The 19203-nt window shown below is 36.7% G+C and overlaps 1 protein-coding gene across 1 annotated transcript; it reads right to left on the bottom strand.

Annotated features, from left to right (window-relative positions):
• Positions 1-2434: 2434 nt before the first annotated feature.
• On the bottom strand, positions 2435-18925 carry AMBN (ameloblastin; the record flags this gene model as incomplete). The annotated part of the gene is made up of 10 exons (XM_081052447.1): positions 2435-2971; positions 5205-5249; positions 5636-5680; positions 5780-5839; positions 7199-7435; positions 8749-8859; positions 9353-9400; positions 10650-10700; positions 13124-13192; positions 18839-18925. 10 exons carry the CDS (start codon positions 18923-18925, stop codon positions 2435-2437), a joined length of 1290 nt encoding a protein of 429 aa, XP_080908573.1.
• Between the last annotated feature and the right edge of the window lie 278 nt (positions 18926-19203).

Here is a 19203-nt window from a genome sequence, read left to right as displayed (position 1 = left end):
TCTGTATGGTATTCTGGCATCAGCTGGAAATAGACAGTCAATGCATCACAACCCACTCAGTGAGCAGAACTTTCAAAGGCATGCTTGGTTGTCCATTTCATGTGGAAGGAGAGATGGCCTGAGATACAGATTTACACTGTGTCAGCACCAGATTGGTCAGCTGGTCAGGGACTTTGAAAGGATAAAACTGGAAGGTTAGTAATAATGAGGTCCAAAAGTAGGCTATTTGCATACATTTCTCAGAATGGGATGTGGTATGAAGACATTCGTTTCTCATGTAAATACCCTGTAGAAGGAAGCCCTGGTGGAGGAGATACTCAATAATTAAGATGCCCCCTATCCTGCCCTGTGGGTGATTTTTAGCCTTTTCCCCTGGCCATCTTGGTGTTTGCTCCATGGGCCTGTGTTTGAAGTGTATGGTGACAGGGACAGAAGTTATTCAAGGGCTCAACAGCATGGTATCCCCCTTGTAAAAATTGATCTAACTACTAACACTATTAAGTGCCCAGCCTGCCAAAAGCCGAGGCAAACCAGCATATGTGATCTCACAGATGCATACTCTGAATTACCAAGTGTGTGGAGTGTGAATAGGAAAGCAAAAATTCATCAGATAATGGGAATAATTCCATTCTTCCATTATTACTGCTGCTGTTTTGCTAGGTTCCCTTAATGAAAAGAATCAGCAGGGAAAAAAGCAAACTGCTGTGATTCAGCAATTTTCTCTCTGTACTTTACCTCGTTTCTCACAACAACTTTGTGAGGTGGGTTGGGTTGTAGCTCCATAATAGTAATGAAAACACAGGAGCAGAGACACTGTCTCAATTCTAAAGATTCTTAGATGGTTAGATGCGATGTCAAGGTTCAAACCCAAATCCGTCTGTATGTCTTTTACCACATTGCTTTGCAGGGCACTGGATTGCTCAGATGGGTCTCAGTGGGCAGCTTCTGGCGACAGTGGAGGTCATTGTCCTACCCTCGCACCTTTGCCAGAGCCACTGTGGGACACAAACTGAATTTTAGTCTCTTGCCTGTCTCCTTTGGTTCTAGCCACAGAATGGGGGCTTGAAGAGAGGCAGAACATAGGTGGTGGCTGCATGCTCCTGCTGAGCTTTCTGAAGTACCCAGGCCCACAGGCACCTCAGGGCTCTTTTCCTGGGCTGCATCCCCAGAATCCACAGGGGATGAAGAAGAGTCTGAGTTCTGTGGAATATAAGACCTTAGATGGGCAACTGGGAAGGATGTAGAAAGAATGTAGCGGGGGGCTACTTTTCAGGGGTGATCAGACCTGGCCTTGGAATCTCTTAATTTAGGCAAATAGCCTTGACTGATACATACCTAGCTTTGGTTAAATTTGACAGGGATGAGCTACTTCTCACATGGGACCCACACGACTCTTCTTGTGTTTCGTCCTCCCAGAGGCCTTGTTCTGCAGATGCTTTCTATATTATTCTGAGAAAATTTGTCTCATCCCTCCCAGCCCCTCCAATGCCCCTTAGGCTGGGTTAGGTGCCTCTTCTCTGTGGCTTCAGGGACACACCGTGCTTGGTCTTTTTATAGCACTTTTCACATGTGTGGTGGGTTTAAAAGTATCTATTTTGCAGTGTTGTTGTGAGACAATATATGTAAAGAACTTGAGCTTGGCCTGGAGTGGCTTTTTTTTTTTTTATTGTTGTGGTTGTCTGTCTACTTGTCAATCATCCCCATTGTAAGCTCTGAGGGAGAGCATGGACTGTGTCCTTGTTGCTCAGCACAGTGCCTAGGACACACTCAACAAACTTTCCATGAAAGAATGAATGACTTGCACAAAGTGGGGTCAAGAGTAGCAATGGTAGGGGATGAGTGCGCTTTTCTTAACCATTGAAATACATGTAAATAATAAGCGTATAATTCCTCATATTTCAGTGAGAAAAATTCTTTATTTAAAATAGGCTAGATGTTTTAATAGATTAAATAAAATACTCTACAAATGAGAATGTTAAATCCAATATACCAAACCCAGTGATATCAGTCAGGAATTGTCCACCGATGCCTGTTTAATAACATTTGAATGAAACAGCATATAGTTCTGGGATTATGTGCCTTTGCTTGGAGAAAAATTTTCAAAGCAGTGTCACATTTCCTAGATATAACAGTGTCACACTAGTTAAGAGACATTTTGTAGTGCCTAAGACAGCTAAGAAACAGTGATTTTCAAATGCAAAGATTAATAGTATTTCTAAATCACAGAGATAGTCGACACATTTTATTTCAATAAGAGAATGAAAGCAAGAAGGGAACCTACACTATTTCTAGCCACTTGTAGTTATTAATATATGCTTCACACTTTTAATGCCTTTGCTGCAGAAGAGTAATAGGTGTTTTAACCAAAAGATATACTATGGGGACAATGCTGGGGAGCTTGTGCATGTAGAAAGTAGCTGATATCACAAGGCTCTCAGGGCTCTTGGAAATGCCACACATCATGCATAATCTGGGGCTGCTGGGCCTTGCTTCCTGGCATCAATGTTTGCTGAGTGTCTGGGGTCACTGTGGTATCCACAGTCGTTTCTCCCAGGGGTGTTGTCATATCAGCACCATAGGTCTCATAAGCATCAGCTAAACCAGGGGTCATCAGTGGGTCAATGGCTGCTGGGGTGACCCTGGGGGGTCCTTTGCTCTGTCCTGCAGGGCCCCTTGCCAGGCCCAAAACACTGCCCTTAGGGAGAGCAAGAAGCCCTCCAAGGGTACCAGGCGCTACCTCTGGAAGCAGAGCTGGGTTTTCTGGATTGGCTAGGTTAGCCTCTGGCATGGGGGAGCCTTGTGCACCGCCTTCTCCCTTCTCAGGACCTTTGGTTCCAGCAACTGGGGAGTCAAATTCCAGAGTAAAGTCCCCGCCCATGCCCGGATGGTGGGGCATCCCTCCAAGGCTGGGTCGTATGCCTCCAAATCCTGGGAACATCGCTCCATAGGCCATGGGGCCTCCTCTGCCTCCCTGGAAAAAACCATTCACCAAAGACACCATTATCATATGCTTTTCCTATACCATGCGATTCAACCTGGTGAGATACACCAAGAAGCCAGAAAAAAACTGATAGGGAACAGGGAATTGACTGACAGTTTTGTGTAAGCACATTTCTCACCCAACTTGCTGTGAAATATAAGGGAGAGGATTCTATGCTTTTCTGGGTTGGGGGAGCCCACGGCTGTGAAAGGGAGATGGAGACACTTTGCTATGCCTGGTGGAAAGGGTGGGAAGGAGAGAAGCCAGTCAGCACAGAACTGAGTCTACAGGCAAAAGGTAATTTTAATTTAATTTTAAGAAAACAAGCAGCTGAAGTGGGCAGTACCATCATAAAACAAACAAACAAAAACCGATCTGTTCCTGAGTTTGTTGAGGGAAGTTTTGGAGGATCTTGTCAATAACATTTCTCAGTATCTTCCAAATGAATTAAGGCTTATATAAGATCTTTTTTCTTTTTTCTCCTCCCTCCCTGTCCTCCCTCCCTCCTTCCCTTCCTTCTTCCCTCCCTCCCTTCCTCTCTCTTTTCCTTCCTTCCTTCTTTCCTTCCTTCCTTCTTTCCTTCCTTCCTTCTTTCCTTCCTTCCTTCCTTCCTTCCTTCCTTCCTTCCTTCCTTCCTTCCTTCCTTCCTTCCTTCCTTCCTTCCTTCCTTCTTCCTTTCACATGTATAAGAAAAAGAAGCTTGATTTCTCTGGAGGAACAGAAGTATTTTTTTTTTCCTGTGGACAGTTAGAATTCTTGAACTGGTCATGTTTCCTTTTTTTCCTTTACTGCCCTTAATTTTGATCTCAAAATCTTGGGCTATTTACAACAATTCTGCAGGGCTTTGCAACTATCATCTCTGTATTCTCACTCCCTCAGAGTTTTGATTCATTTTATGTTCTATACTTAACTTTTTGGTTACATTTATTGTGTGTTTTACATAAGCTACGGCAAAAGCTTTTGAAAATAATGCAGAACATAAATAAATTAATATTATAAGATGATGATCAACATTTACTTGAATTTTCAACCAGTGGTGGTGGTGTTATATAGATATAACATTCTTCTCTTACTTTCTCCGGGCTCCCTACTCTTAGCTTTTCACATTATCTCTTCCAGGGGTTGGCACTTTGATCCCTGGGCTGGGCTAACTGCTCCTCTCCTTTTCCCTGTCATAGCTCTGATACTCTTATTACATGATTTTGACATTATCGGCTCTCATATTGATCTTTTCCATTGATTAAACTCCTTGAAACAGGAAACATTTATTTTGTCTCTATCATATCTATGTGTCTAGCTCACAGAAGGCACTCAGTATTAAGATGAAAATTTTGTGTATTTATTAATTTGACAGTATTTGTGCTTGATAATGATTTGTTAATTCAGCATGCTCTAACAGGTGTAATGTAGAAATTTCTAAGAGAGAAAGTCAAATTGTGCTGTGTCTATCGACTTCACATTTTATTTTTTTAAATTTTATTTATTTTTTATTTTAATTTATTAGTTTCAGGTGTACAAGACAAGGTAATACTTAGGCGTTCATCATTTATATCCCTCACACTGTGAACCCCCTCCCCCCATCCACTATCCCTCCGACCTCGCATTGAGCCATCACATTATATATATAAAATTATAGTTGGCATTCATTATTGTTTAGCTTCTGGTGTACAGTGCCATGATCAGGCATCCTCAGTATCCCTGAGGTTCGACCTCACATTTTAAAACTGTAATATGATAACAAAATAAGAATATACTTGAATGAACTTACTAACATACTTTGAATTTTATAATAATACATTTTACAGCTGGTTAATTTTCTTTCTTTTTGATCTCTCAATTTTGAGGTCTAAATGATTTTTGATACTGTCGAATTTGTTTTGAGGGGTTAAATGGTCCGAGAAGGAAGAGGAACTTTGTATGAACCACATATATATTTTTTTGGTTTAAAGTGTTTGCCCTTCAGTGACTTTTCAGGAGAGGTTTCTCATCTCCTCATATTCAGGAATGGGGCAAAATCTCACGCACAAAAATGGTCTTCACTCAGAAATGGCTTTATGGGAAATGTGCTGATCTCTTTGCACGCTGCTTCAGAGTCAAGCTTTTGGTTTTGGAGTCCTGTGTTGTATATTTGGAGACATTCAAGACCGATGTCTCTTGCAGCCAGTCATCAGTGACTGTTATCCCTTGGCCACTATTTTAAGGAAAGTTTTAAGATATTACTCACCGCCATTTCTTCTGAGCTCATGATGCCAAGTCTGGCAGGAGCATTCTGTTCAAATAGAAACACTGCATCATATTATGAACAAGCTGACTCCTGTTGTAGCTACTCAAGAGAAAGTTAAAAGTCATTTGATTTCTCTTTAACCCTTGATACTAATGCTGTCTCCAGAGATAGAATAAAGTGGAGAGATGAGCCATTGTTGAATAAATATAGCTAATTTGGATAATTCAGATAGAAAGTTTACTTGTCTTTAATGCCTTCTGTGTGTGTGTCCAGAATTATCCAAATAAGAAGTGTGCCTCCTTGCCATTTCAGTAGCTAGCTTAGGCATTCCGAGAATATGGAATTTAATATGTAAAGCCTAGGTCTTATAATTTTAGCTCCTAAGATAACATTTAATTAAAAAAATGATACTTTTTATGAGACAGACTTACCAATTGATTTGCTCCGTAGGACATGTAAAACATTCCTGGATAAAGCTAAATATAAATACAATAATCACCACAAAATGCATTTTCTAAGGGAAAATCTTTTAAGCAAATTACAAAGAGAAAGGTGGTATGTTAAAAAAAACTTACTGGAGATGGTTTATTTTGTGGCATTGGTCCCCGAGATATCAAACGGGCTATTGAGAAGATCTTTAAGTGGTAAAAAACAGAATAAGTAATTATTTGCTACAACACAGGCAAATCTCCCTTTACAATCACTTCTAAGAGTTATATGAAACACATTTTCAGATAGATTTGTATGACAAAGAAGTACTTAACTTTTAAGTAAACGAAGGAACTCATTATACTTCATATTTATAATAAATGGGGCATTAAAAATTTTTACTCTTCTTTCTTGAAGTATAGAGATATTTTTCCCAAGAAAGTCTCATTGAGATCTGTACTTACTGATGGAACTTGTGGACCAGCAAAATCCATTCCTGGTAGCTGAATCACAGATAAATATTAAAATTACTAAACCACTAAAATGGACAAAGTGAACCAAACACTTATTTACAAATATGATAAAACAATTTCAAATGAGTTTCCCGATTTTCACTTTCATTAGTCTTGGGGAATACAAACTGAAAGATTACCATCGCCTTTTAGTGACACGACTCAAGTGTACGAGCAGGGAGACGGGGCATGTCTATCGTGGGTTCACTATGTCTTGTAGGGTAGAAAGTAAGAGTTTTGGAATCGGAGCATTCCAGGTTGGTTTGAATTCTAACCCTGCCACTGAATATTTGTATAATACTGGGAAAATTTTATAACCTCTCAAAGTCTTCTCCTTTTTAAAAAGGACAATTAATATCTACTTTTAGAGGAGTGTAAGTTAGGATGACATGGGGGAATGTTAAATGCCTGCAGCATACTAGTTCCATGGTACCTTCCTTTTCTATCCTCCGCTCTTTTCTCTACATTATTACAAGATTTTTTGGCATGGTTGCCTTCTCCACTACCGTGTTTCCCCCAAAATAAGACTGGGTCTTATATTAATTTTTGCTCCAAAAGATGCATTAGGGCTTATGTTCAGGGGATGTCATCCTGAAAAATCATGTTAGGGCCTATTTTCCGGTTAGGTCTTATTTTCGGGGAAACATGGTATCAGATAGAGAAATAATAATGCAAAATACTACTTGCAATACTAACATTGATTCCTTGCAATGCTGAGGAATCAATCACTCTTCTCAGTCCTTCCCAATAAGAAAAGGATCCTGGTGATAGAAAGACTGGACTTCTCTGATCTTTCCCTATTTCCTCTGAAAGCTTTCATCTTTTGCAGCCGAGAAATCAAGTTTTATAGGCACAGGATCTTTGAGAGTACATGTTCCATCTCAGATGGCAAAGGACAAGAATGCATATTTAGTTTCTACTCTTAGATAAAAAAGTATTTGTATTTTTGTGCAGTATGCCTGAAAGCTCCGATTAGTTAAATGTATTCTGCACATCAGGTTTCTTTCATTAAGTTAGTGGGTGATCCTGGTCTGACTTCAGAAAAGGAATTACCTCCGCCTTTGGTGGCTTATCTGATGGTGCCACCTGCTGTTGAACCACTGGCCCCTCTGCTTGCTGCAAGGGTGGCTGTCCCTGATAAACCGGAGGCTGAGGTCCTCCTTTCTGGGCTGTGTCCTGGATGGCGGTTACAACGGTGGGCTGGAGGAAATGTTTCTGTCCTGGATGCTGAGGCTGCAGAGATGGCTGCGATGGGAGAGGTGGGGGATGTACAGGCAAAGAATATTCATACTGCAGAGAAATTTGAAAGAAGTGTCAGGTGATGACTCACTGAACTGTGGCATCCAGAGCTTCTAAAGCAAAAGAGCTTGGAAAACTTTCTACTTGGGAGACTGTGGTCTGCTCATGAAGGTGGGAAGCTACGTGAACTTTCTGATATCATGAGTCATTTCATCCTCTGGGTTCTCATAGTTGGCCACTCTGTATTTCTATTATACTACTTTCTGTCTGGGTTACAATTATTTGTTACAAATCTTTGTCCCCCCAGTCAACTGAGAGAATACATCTTATTTACCTTTATAGCCCCAGGACTTAACATAGCTCTTAGGAAGCACCTGGCATATGATAGCTACTTAATACATTTTTTTTTTTTTTTTTAGTTAATGAAAGAAGAAAGGTAATTAAATAAAATACTAATCAAATTTCTGCACCATGCAGTCCATTTTGGAAACAATCAAATGGATAAACAGTCACCATTAACATAATTTACTGTCCCACTAAATGTGGCCTGGTAGGCAATGCTGTCTGTTGGAGAGGGCCATCTGGAATGAAAAGTTCCTGTCAAAGCAACCATGTTTTGTTGCTCTTTGAAATTGTCTGTGGTGAATGGCTCCCTGTTGTTTTTAAATTGATTTCAAGTTCCTCAAAGTGGCCTGGAAACCGCATAACAGTCTGGCTCTGCTTCTCATCTTCAACCGTGGCCCATCTCCAAACTCCGATGGCTTTCATCACTTAATCCTTATTTGTTACTTATACTTCACAATTTAGCCCCTTGTGATATGTTGTCTTGTCTTATTTCCCAACCAGATCTGAAATTTCATGAGCCTTGGAGCCATTCTTAAATGTCTTCGCTTTCACTCCCAATCTACAGTTTGGCTTATGTATTTACTAGGCATCAAATAATTGATTGCTGTAGGGTTCATGGTGTTTGAACCAGAACTTTGGCATCATTTTAAATTTGCCTTTGAATAATTACTCGGGAAATCTTGATTAAGTGAGAATAGCCCAGGATTTAGCTTATTTCCATTTTAAAGATAGTTTAGCTATTGTTATTGCTGATATCTTAATGTGGGTCTCTTCTTTTGGAGGCTGTATTTTCCTATTTGAAATAAAATTCAAATGGGTTGAAAATTTGGACCATTTTATTTTAAATTTTTGAAAGTATTAAAAACAGTAGTTTTTAAGTTTTGATTACCTTGGTATTTAGATAATTTTTTGTTCATTACTCTTACCTGTCTGTGGTTAGCATATGACAACTTAGAGAAGGTAAGTAGGAGAAGATTTTAAAGCTTGACATTCCAAACACACTGATATAATTAACTTACCTGTTGAGTTTCATGTTCCCTTGGTCTCATCCATGGGAAAGAGGAATGTGGTGGGAGGAGACCATGCATCCACAAAGAATTAAATGATTTTCCAAAGCCAAATCTTGAATACTAGAGAGAGAGAGAGAGAGAGAGAGAGAGAGAGAGAGAGAGAGAGAGAGAGAGAGAGAGAAGAGAGAGAGGGACTTATATTTCAATATTGGCTCAAACATGTTTGTAATTTTCTTTAAAAATCTACAGAAAGTATAGAGATAGCAAAAGTAAGAGTGATATTGGTTAATTAATATGAGTAGATAAATCTTCCGTTCTGAGTCAGACTGCAATATTCCCATAAATTTTTCGAGATTTAGACTTTTAAGTACTCATATTTTGGGATGTATAATCAAACTGATAATGCAAAAAAAGATAGAAAACACTGTTTTTATTTGCCCTTGCTATCCCATCCTAGTGTTTTAATTTGTTTTAGGTTATCCCTTATACTAATTTGTTCTAATATTTAATATGTCTGTTCACAAACATTTTATAAATGACAATGCTACTGCTAATATCACTCCCACTATCACCATTAATATTTGCAATAAGAAATATTTGAAAATAAGGTTACCTGAGAAAGCATGTTTAATCCCTGCAAGGTGCCCAACTGCCTCATGGTCTGTAAAGAAAAAATAAAAGTGGGTTAGTGTTTAACACATTTTCTTTATATGACACAATTGATTTCTCAACATATGACATCATTAGCACAAAGTTTGGGGTGGGTCAATTTGAATAAAATAGAGGTAGACATAAATCTCCACTGAAATGTGGAAATGTTAAATGTAATTCTGCTACTGTTGGTATTATTGCTCTTAAAATAGTGAGCTTGCTTTTTATGATTAATTAAAAGAGGTTATTAGTTAATTAACATCATTTAATTGAGGTCCCATTGAAACATGGGAAAATAGCTCGTTCAACTGAAACATAAATATAATCCCAAGGACATTGCTTCATTGACTCCTTTTTCCTCCTTTACCTTACTTTGCCTTTTAAAATTCAACCTGAAGAATTTGAAAAAGCAGGCAAACAAAACAAAATAAGACAATCTGTACCTCCTTCCCAAATAAAAAAGTCTTCAAAATAAAAAATTTTAAAAAACATTGGGAAAAATTGTATCTGGATAGATTGTCAAAAATACTGCCAATTCAACAGAAAGTCAGTTTTAATTTAATGGGAAGAGGTTTAGAGCGTTTTGAAGGAAGCTAGAAAGTGATAAAAAAATAACTCAGTGAAATTAGCTTCCAGGTGAAATAAGTGCCTAGCCAATGCAGGTATTGAATGCCCTCGGATTGTCATGATACAAATAAATTTTGCAAGGTCTTGTGAAAAAAATTGTAATTTCATAAATATTTTGCTATTCGCAACTGTCAATATTTTCTATTAATATGGTCAAACATTTGTATTTTGCTGGGAGTTTTCTAAACAGAATATATATTAGTTGTGAGAAGTGCAATGAGACTAACACAGGTTAAGAAGCAGGTACCATAGTATAATTAATGCTATTTGCGGGAGTTCTTAAACTAAATTTTGTAAGGCTAATTTTCTTCATGGGAAATTTATCATATAAGATACTATAAGGAGAAGAACTAAATATAAATCAATTACATTTACAAGGACAATGTGCTTTAATTTATGTAGTAATTATATTAATACAGTAGTTATGCTAATGTATATATCATTACATATTAAATATTAGTATTGTTTTGATTCACATACAGAAGACATTCTACAGGCTGAGACTAGAACTGCACAGGAGGACAGCCACTGACTTCTGACTAGGGCAAGCTGAGAAATAGCCCATCATGTTACTCCCCTATCAAGAACATACAAATATAAAAATTAAATGCAAATGCTCTGACAATACATACCTCCAGGCTCAAACTAGCCATGCCTGGTGTTCCAGGTTGCTGAGGAAACATCTAAATGGAAACAAGAATAATTTTGAGTTCTTGTTGGTGAGAAATTCCTTACTCACTGGAAATAAAGTATAGCTAAGAGGTCCCCATTTGATTTATTTTCCCAATGACTTGAACTTTTGGGCAGAATGAAGAATTTGAATTATTTGGGGAATTAGCATACTATTTAATAACCTTGCTCCCATACGAATCATCTACCCTTTGTCTATATCTTAATACTATGTTGCTTTAAAAGTAAACTGATTTAGTTTGAAAATTACATTGAAAACAAATGAGAAGTAAAATAAAGCATCAAAATAGAAAACGAAGAGTACTTTATGTTTTGAAATAATTATCACATAGAAAAGCAAAGTTTCTCGTGTGTTTGACAAACCTACATGCTTCTGGTTTATGGAATATGGCATGTGGCATTCAGCAAAACCACGTGCAAAACCTAACTTGCCTCTTATTCATAGGCTTCAACAAATCCTCCATCTTCTTTAGTGCAAGATTCTTTTATGTATAAACCTGTTGATCTGTGTTGATATTTTTGGGGATCGTATCAAAAGTGTTTTCTTGAAAAACATTTTAGCTCTAAGTACTGTTGTACTTTATATGTTTGTTTAAAAGTTAAAATGTAGCTATATTTATAGCTAGGTTTCTGAAATGTAAATTATTTTCCTTTTTAAACCAATCCTTATTAATATACACAAGTATCAGTGGAAAAATGGAGAATGGAAGAGCAGGGATGGAGTAAATTGGATTTAAGGATCTCTAGTTCTTTGAATATTTTGCTATCTAGGGTCAAGGGGTTTTAATGCCTTCCTTCCTTCATTACACCACAAATATTTATGATGTCTCCACTAAATGTAGTTGAAATGTATTTTTCCTTTATGAGTAAGAAGATCAGGAATATTTTATCTACCCTCCACCTCCTACTTGTTTTATATAGGTAAAATCTTATCCTCTGAGTCATGGTGTGAATTTCTCCATATAACTCAGTTTTGGAAATAGAGGACAAGGAGTTACAAATGTGAATAAATATTCCAAGTAGAGAAAAAGGTTACTTGTGGGCAGGAAAAGTGGTGTGTGTGTGTGTGTGTGTGTGTGTGTGTGTGTGGTGGGTGAGAGTGGAGCCTTCTTTCCTCCCATTGGCCAGTATACGAACAAGGTATCTTGAACAGATTCAACTATAGGACAAAGTGTACTTTGCTTTCCATCTGCTCCAAGTCATGAATTAAACAATATTACATGAATATAGAGAAACAGGGGATACATTTCCCATACCTAAGTAAAAGAAGAAGAACATCTGACTTGGCAGGCAGTCAGCTGGCCATCCTAAGCAGTTGCCCTGTTCCTCAGAGTAGACCTGACTGGCACAAGTGTGGACCAGCATGGGTTCCAAGACTGTCAAGCTATTCAACTAATGATGGATGACTGAGGCTGACTCCAATGTTAGTATCATACAAAGGTAGGCTAGGGTGGCAGCTTTGCCTTTTTTTTCACTTAAAATTCATGTTGAGTAATGGAACAGAAACTCCTTTTATTTGTAGAATTACGGTTTTCATCCTTGGAATCAGTTTTCGTTACTTTTCTCCAAAACATTTAACTTTAAGAAGCCTAAGTAGCTAACTTTTTTTCTCAAGGAACTGAAATACTTTAAAGATATTTGAGACCACGGGATTTGAGGTCTCAAGACAAGTGACCATGTGGTAATTACCTTTGGGTCTCCATTGCCCAACACACTGCAGGTACTCAGTCAATATTTGCCAAATGCATACAGCAGCTGAATAAAGGCCTCATGAAAACAGAATCACACACTATTGGCTGGAGTACTGCAGTACTCAAAGGAAACTGTATTCGTATGGGATCACTTCAATGTAGGATAGAGTGGACCATGTGTAGGACTGACACATTGCCCTGGAAATGTTTTGATTAAAGAAACTTCAGCTCTCAGTCACATAATATCTTCCCTTTAAGGCAAATTTGTTGCTTAATTACAAGCTTCAAATGGAATTACTTAGTTCAGTTTTATAACCACAGTAATTTGGCTAATATTTTTCTTTTAATATGAAGAAAGTGTTCTTATTTGGAGAATTTTCTCTTTGCATTTCCATTTCACAGTGGTAGCAAGTAGTTGATAATAAAATCATGCCATGGCATTGTGGAGACCACATATGTCTTTTATCTTTTAATGAGTGGAATAAGGCATAGAACTTGTCTTTGGGATATTTTAATTATTTTTTGAAATAGAAAAATTATGTTTGACTTACGGCTGTTGGATACTAAGACTGATGTCTGGGCAACTACGACTTTTGGCTCAGAAGGAAATGTACCACTGGATTAATTCAAATGAGTGCAGGCAGAGATTCTCAGCCCACGTCCTTCAGTATTGTGTGGTTCCTGACAATGTCTCTTCTAGGACACACTCTAGAAGACTGACTTACCGGCACTGCAGAACTCAATTCCAGGAGGCACAAGATCAGTATCAGGTCTTTCATTTTGAAAACTGGGATCTAAAACAGAGTTAGATTGGAAAGTTAAGTCCAATTGATTTTTACTTCAGAATGGTTAAAAGGCAATATTTCAAATAAGCCAAGTCTCTGTTCTTCACAACCAGGTTCAAAACAAAAAACTAAATGTTGCTGAACAACTGATTTGTATTAGTTTTAGGAAAGAATTAACAGCAATTAAAAAAATTTCAAGTACTTTTTTTTTTTTTATGGAACTACAATCTAAATGAACACGTAGGAACATCCTTCCTGCATATTCTTTAACTGCTGTGTTTCATTTTATAAAATGAATGATGAATTTGAAAATCTCTTCCACTATGTGAAAGTTTGGTCTATTCAGTATCATTCACAGGAGTTCATGCTTTGCTTCCTTCCAGAGCAAGTTTTGAAATGCATTTGAAATGTGATAAAGACATTTCATAACAAACCTTTATTTGCAGATATATAGGGTATATCATTCCATGTTTTGGTTACTCAGATTACCATGCCCAAACTTACATTTTTAAAATAAGAATAACCTTAATATTTAAATTTCCTATGGTATTAGTGGAAAATATGTCTCTAAATTGAGTTATCCTTTTTCTAAAATTAATTGTCTCTTTAAAATTATTTTATAAGTTCAGAAGGTTCTTTACTCTTACATGAATGGAAATCTGTCTAACCAAGAGATTTGCTCATCTTCTAATACTTTATAAATTAGGCACGGTCACTAACAATCACAAACAGTAAAAAAAAAAAAAAGTCCATAGATAAGTCTTTGTCTGTAATGGAAGGGTATTAGGCATGTCTTCTCTGCAACATGCTAATGGTTTACAATAATCAACTATTCAGCTTCTGGTGACAAATGATAAGTCCTCTTTAAAAAGTTTCATGGAGATAGGAAAAAAGAACTTACAGGAATCAGATGGAAATGATAAAATCACATTTTACCTTCAATGCTGGCCTGCACTGTGCTCTCAGGGCCTGGTGATGCCAAGATAGTTCTAAGAAAAGAAGATTATTTTTTTTTTCTGGATTGTGTGTGCCTGGGACTCGCTCTGTATCTCTCATTCAGGGAAGAACTGAAATCTTTATTTAAAGTGCCAATCCACCAATCAAAGTGAAGCAAATGGGGGGAAAAAACCCCAAGCTCTGCTCCTGTAATTAGCCCACACCCTTCTACTGCATGTAAGAACTTTGGCACAGTGGAGTGTCATTATTTTTAATTGTAACTCAACCCTTGTATTTATTCAGAGAACTCGATTGCAGGGAAGACAGTAAAGGAATAATGGATATAAGCTTTGAAGACAATCATTTTGGTGAGCTGGGGGAAATATATATAAAATAGATGCTAAATAAACCATTATGTGTTTTGTGTAGGTTTTTATCTGTAGATAAAGCTAGTAACTTAATGCTAACATTCTCACGATTTCCACCCTCATGTTTGTTGAGGTAAAAGTAACTCCATTCTCTTCCGCCAACACTCACACAGTCTAGAAAGAAACACTAAAATAACTTTCTGAACTTGAAAGAGGATGAAAATATTGGATAGATAATGTTATATTTTTTCCCCTCACAATTTCCTATTTTTGTATCTTAGATTTTTCCTAGATATTTTCCTGAAGATATTAGACTAGAGATAGCCAAATTTTTGTGAGAAATTTCAATTGGACACTCGGAAAAATATCACCTCAGGTAAATATTTGGTGTATGTTCTTTGTGGGGAGAGGGGCATAAATCAGAACATTCTCCGTGAACCAATCAAGTCAATGGACACAATTCTCAATTCACTGTTTAGATAGACCCATTTTTAGGCATTTAGTGTGAAGCCAGGTTAGTAACTTGTATTTGTATTGCTAGCATCAACATGGATTGAGTTTTTCTCCACCAACAGATAAGAATGTCTTGGATGTGGATTGAACTTTAGCTGCTTTTGTTATTTCTCTGCCCCTCCTTGTCTTTCCAAAGGTATGATTTCAGACCTGGGAGGGATAAGCATTTAAGATTAGTTTCTTAAGAAGGGATGAGTCAGTACACTCTTTAAGGAAGTAGGGATCTTGCTAATTACAGGGAACATGGAGGAAGCTGGTATTATGGAAGAAAGATGTCTTCATACCTAAGTGTAGATCTAACAGCGTCGAATAATGTTATCCAAGAAGTTGTCCCTGAAAAACTATTTCCCATTGATAACAGAATTATTTTTAGGATGCAAAGAAATAAGGAATGTGAATATGTTTTGTAAACAGCAAAATGTTATTGAAATAAAAAACATTATTTTGGGCTTCTCTCTTTCTTCTTCTCCTACTCTATCTCTCTGTATTTCAGCTCTGGTGCTTGATTAAGTCCCTTAATCTCTCTAAGCTTCAGTTTCTTATTCTGTAATATAAGGATAATCATTTAGTACACAGGCTTTTTTTTTTTTTTTTGAAGATTTGGTGAGATGATGAAGATACAGCAGCTGCTTCACAGTGGATGCTCAATAAATGGGGTAATTGTCTTTGTTTGTGGGAGAACCTACAGGAAACATGGAACCACAAAGATACTGTGTGTTTGTGAGTGTGAGTGTGAGTGTGTGTGTGTTATAAGAGGAGGAGTAATGGCAGTTAGATCTATGAGCTCCAACGAGGGCAGAACAGGGACCTAATGGAAAACACTTCTTTTCTGTGGAAGTTGATACTAAATCCATGCGATTAAGCTTCCTAACTGACTGTTAAACAGGGAAATGGTGTGTGTGTGTGTGTGTCTTTTATGGTTTATGAGCATAATAATGACATCCTAATAACGTTGTTTTGGTAGATACATATGTTCTGTCTTGGTCTTAAGCCAAATATCTATTGCTTCCATCTTTTTAAAATGTCCTTCAGACTCAGTCTTGGATTATCATCTTCCAGATGTTTACCTGTTCGTTGCTTTCTCCTCTAATTTTCTACATTCTCACACCAAATTTACCTTCATAAAATATTGGTTTTAGCATTTCACGGTCCTACTCAAATTTTTTTTTAAAGATCCATAAGGCTCTAATGTAAAATTCACCCTCTGTAACTAAACAGTCAAATTAACATTTCAATTCATCTTTCCAATCATATCTCCTGCTTTATGTGAGACACAGTGCATTGATGTAATAATGATTGTTTTAATCAGTTAAAATTGGCTTCATTTTGCATCTAGTAAACAGTTTTTATTTTTGGCTTATGTTGGAAAGTTAGTAAATATAATCCTGTTACATCTTATGAAAAGTATTTTAATTACAAAAAAGTTGGAAATTAGTATGAGTATACAAATATACTTCTGATAGTGATTATAGATATTAAGGAAGTTACTACAGCTTATGGAAACTGTTAATGTTGCTTAAAAATGTGTCTGTATAAAGAACAATGAGAAGACCAATTTAAAAAAAATGCTGTGACCAGAGTATAGCAGAAAAGAAAAAAACTCAGAATAACAGAAGTTTTATAATGTGAAGCTCTGAGACACATGAGGGGACATCTGTAACAGAAAAAGTTATAAAGAAAAATCTAGAGAAAGAAGATCCTGTGGAAGATGTTAGTATAGTAGCTGAGAGCACAGCTAGTTAAATCCCCTCTGTGACATTGATCATGTGACATTGGGTGAGCTACTCAACTCTAATATATATATAGTATTTTCATATAGTAATTTCATCTGTGAAATGTCTACCATAGGACAGAATTAATTTAATTTAATTTAAATATAATAATAAAAAGTTCTCAGCACACTCTCTGGTATGAAGAAAATGTTCAATGGTTATGAGTTATTATTATTATTCTTGTTGAAATAAAGAAACATGTATGCTGAAAATCTGCTTCATATTGGATTGTGGGCCTTGGTTGTAGCTATTCCAGCCACCAATGGCAACTAAAACAACTAACCAAAATGTATAGGAATGATTTTGATTGCTTATGGGTATATCGATCCCACATGACAAACCATGCATGGACTTTGAGTTTTGTTTTGTTTTGACATCCTTTTCAACCTTCTACTGCAGCTGGACTTATTTACTCTTCCCACAATGTGTCATGATTTTTTCTTCCTGGGGTTTTGGTTGAACTTTTCTCTATGTCTAGACACTTTTCTCACCTCTTTATAACTTTTTTTCACGTTTTACTCAAATTTTACCTTTTCTGTGACCTCTTACTCCATCATTCCATTCCCCTGTGACTTTTCCTTTTCTGAAATCCAAATATTTGTCAGTCATTTGGCAATCATTCATACACTACATTGTGACAGCTTGTTTGTTATAGATCTTTCACATTTTATTTTGCGTGTGATCATCTAGCTTTTTGAATATGATTTTCATGTCTTTCAACCATATAAAACATTCCTGTGGGGCAGAAATCACCCATTCTGCTAAGTTGCATCCTTTGGGATTTTATGCTCATTATAATAGGTAATATTTGGATAGTATGTACAGTGGAAAAGGCATTACTTCAGTGTTTTATATATATTCATTTTTTAAATTCTCACAAGAATTTTATAAAGACCTATTCTCCGCTTTTAACACATTATAAAACTGAACTATGGAGAGGTGAAGTAAATTGCATGAAGTGACAGTAAGTGGTGGAACCAGAATTTAGACACAGACATCTGGCTCCAGAGTCCTTGCTGTTATGTACTGTGCCAAAATAAATCAATCACCAATCACCCAATGGCTGACGACATGGACAAATTAATCATTGACAGATACAAAGAAGTACAACACAATACAACTGTTTGTAGGAAATTTATCAGATATTTCCTCAAAGAAGAGAGATACACAAAACAGTTAATGAAGCATATAATAAATCAATTATAATTTAATTAAAAAGCACATTTAGTATCAGGAGGCATAATCCCACATGGATTAACTGCCAAAATAAGAAAGCTACAGAACAGTGATTCTCAGTCAAGGATTTTTATTTTTAATTACAATATATTATACAATATTATATTAGTTTCAGGTATACAACATAGTGATTAAACATTTATATAACTTATAAAGTGATCACTGATAAATCTAGTAGCCATCAGTCAGCGATGATTTTGTCTCCCCACCCCAGGGAACGTTTAGAAGTGTATGAAGGCAATTTTCTAAATGTGCCTTCTGGGAGATAGGGAGATATTTTTGGTTGTCATAGCTTATCCGTGGGAGGTGACAGGGAAGAAGGATTTGCTGTTGGCATCTAGTGAGTAGAGGCCAGAGGTGCTGTTAAACACCCTATAATACACAGAATAGCACCCCTCCCCCAAAGAAAAATGATCTAGCCACAAATGTCAATAGTAGTGAGGTTGGAAAATTCTGCTACAGAAGAATGCTACAAAACTTTTGATGCTGGAGAAATCCTTTGGGGTCAGGTACGAGGAGAATGATCCCTGAAACAGAATGAGATTTGACAAGATGCTCAATCAATAGCTAGTGATTGAGTGAATTGCTAAGTATTAAGTGTTCCAGGGAAAGAATCTGATAGAGTGTTACGCATTAAGCCTTAGGAATAAGGGCAAAGAATATGGTCGTGTCAGAAAAAGACCAATTTTTAATAATAAACGGAATAATAAACATTTCATGGTTCTTACACTAAAATATAATATTGATAGCTTATTTTTATTGACCACTTATCACGTGCCAGATGCTGTGCTTTATATTCCTTATCTTCATCTTCATGAACCACCCATTACTTTCTGTGAAAACTGGGCTTTACAAAGGGTACTGTGTCCTGTAGAGTTAGTAAGGAGCAGAGCTGGGAGACAATCTCTAAAGACCATGCCGCCCACATTGACTGTTTTCACCTAGTGTTATGTAAGACCCATTATCATGCTGGTTTGGGCTAATGTTTATATCTAATTTTTAAATATCTGATTTTTAATTCTTACATAAAATGGATAATATATTTCTGTGAAATCTATTGGTACATTATTATCATATAGTCCTACAACATCTGAGTCAAATTTGAATTATTTTTGCCTGCTAATAGGATAGTCATTTATTTTGAAAACTGCAGACAATATTTGAAGATCTATTTTTTATTGATTTCTATTAATTT

The sequence above is a fragment of the Rhinolophus hipposideros genome, assembly GCF_964194185.1.
Source record: "Rhinolophus hipposideros genome assembly, chromosome: 1".
Lineage (NCBI taxonomy): Eukaryota > Metazoa > Chordata > Mammalia > Chiroptera > Rhinolophidae > Rhinolophus > Rhinolophus hipposideros.
Note: the sequence above shows the minus strand (reverse complement) of the source record. Positions and strands in the feature narration are given on the sequence as shown.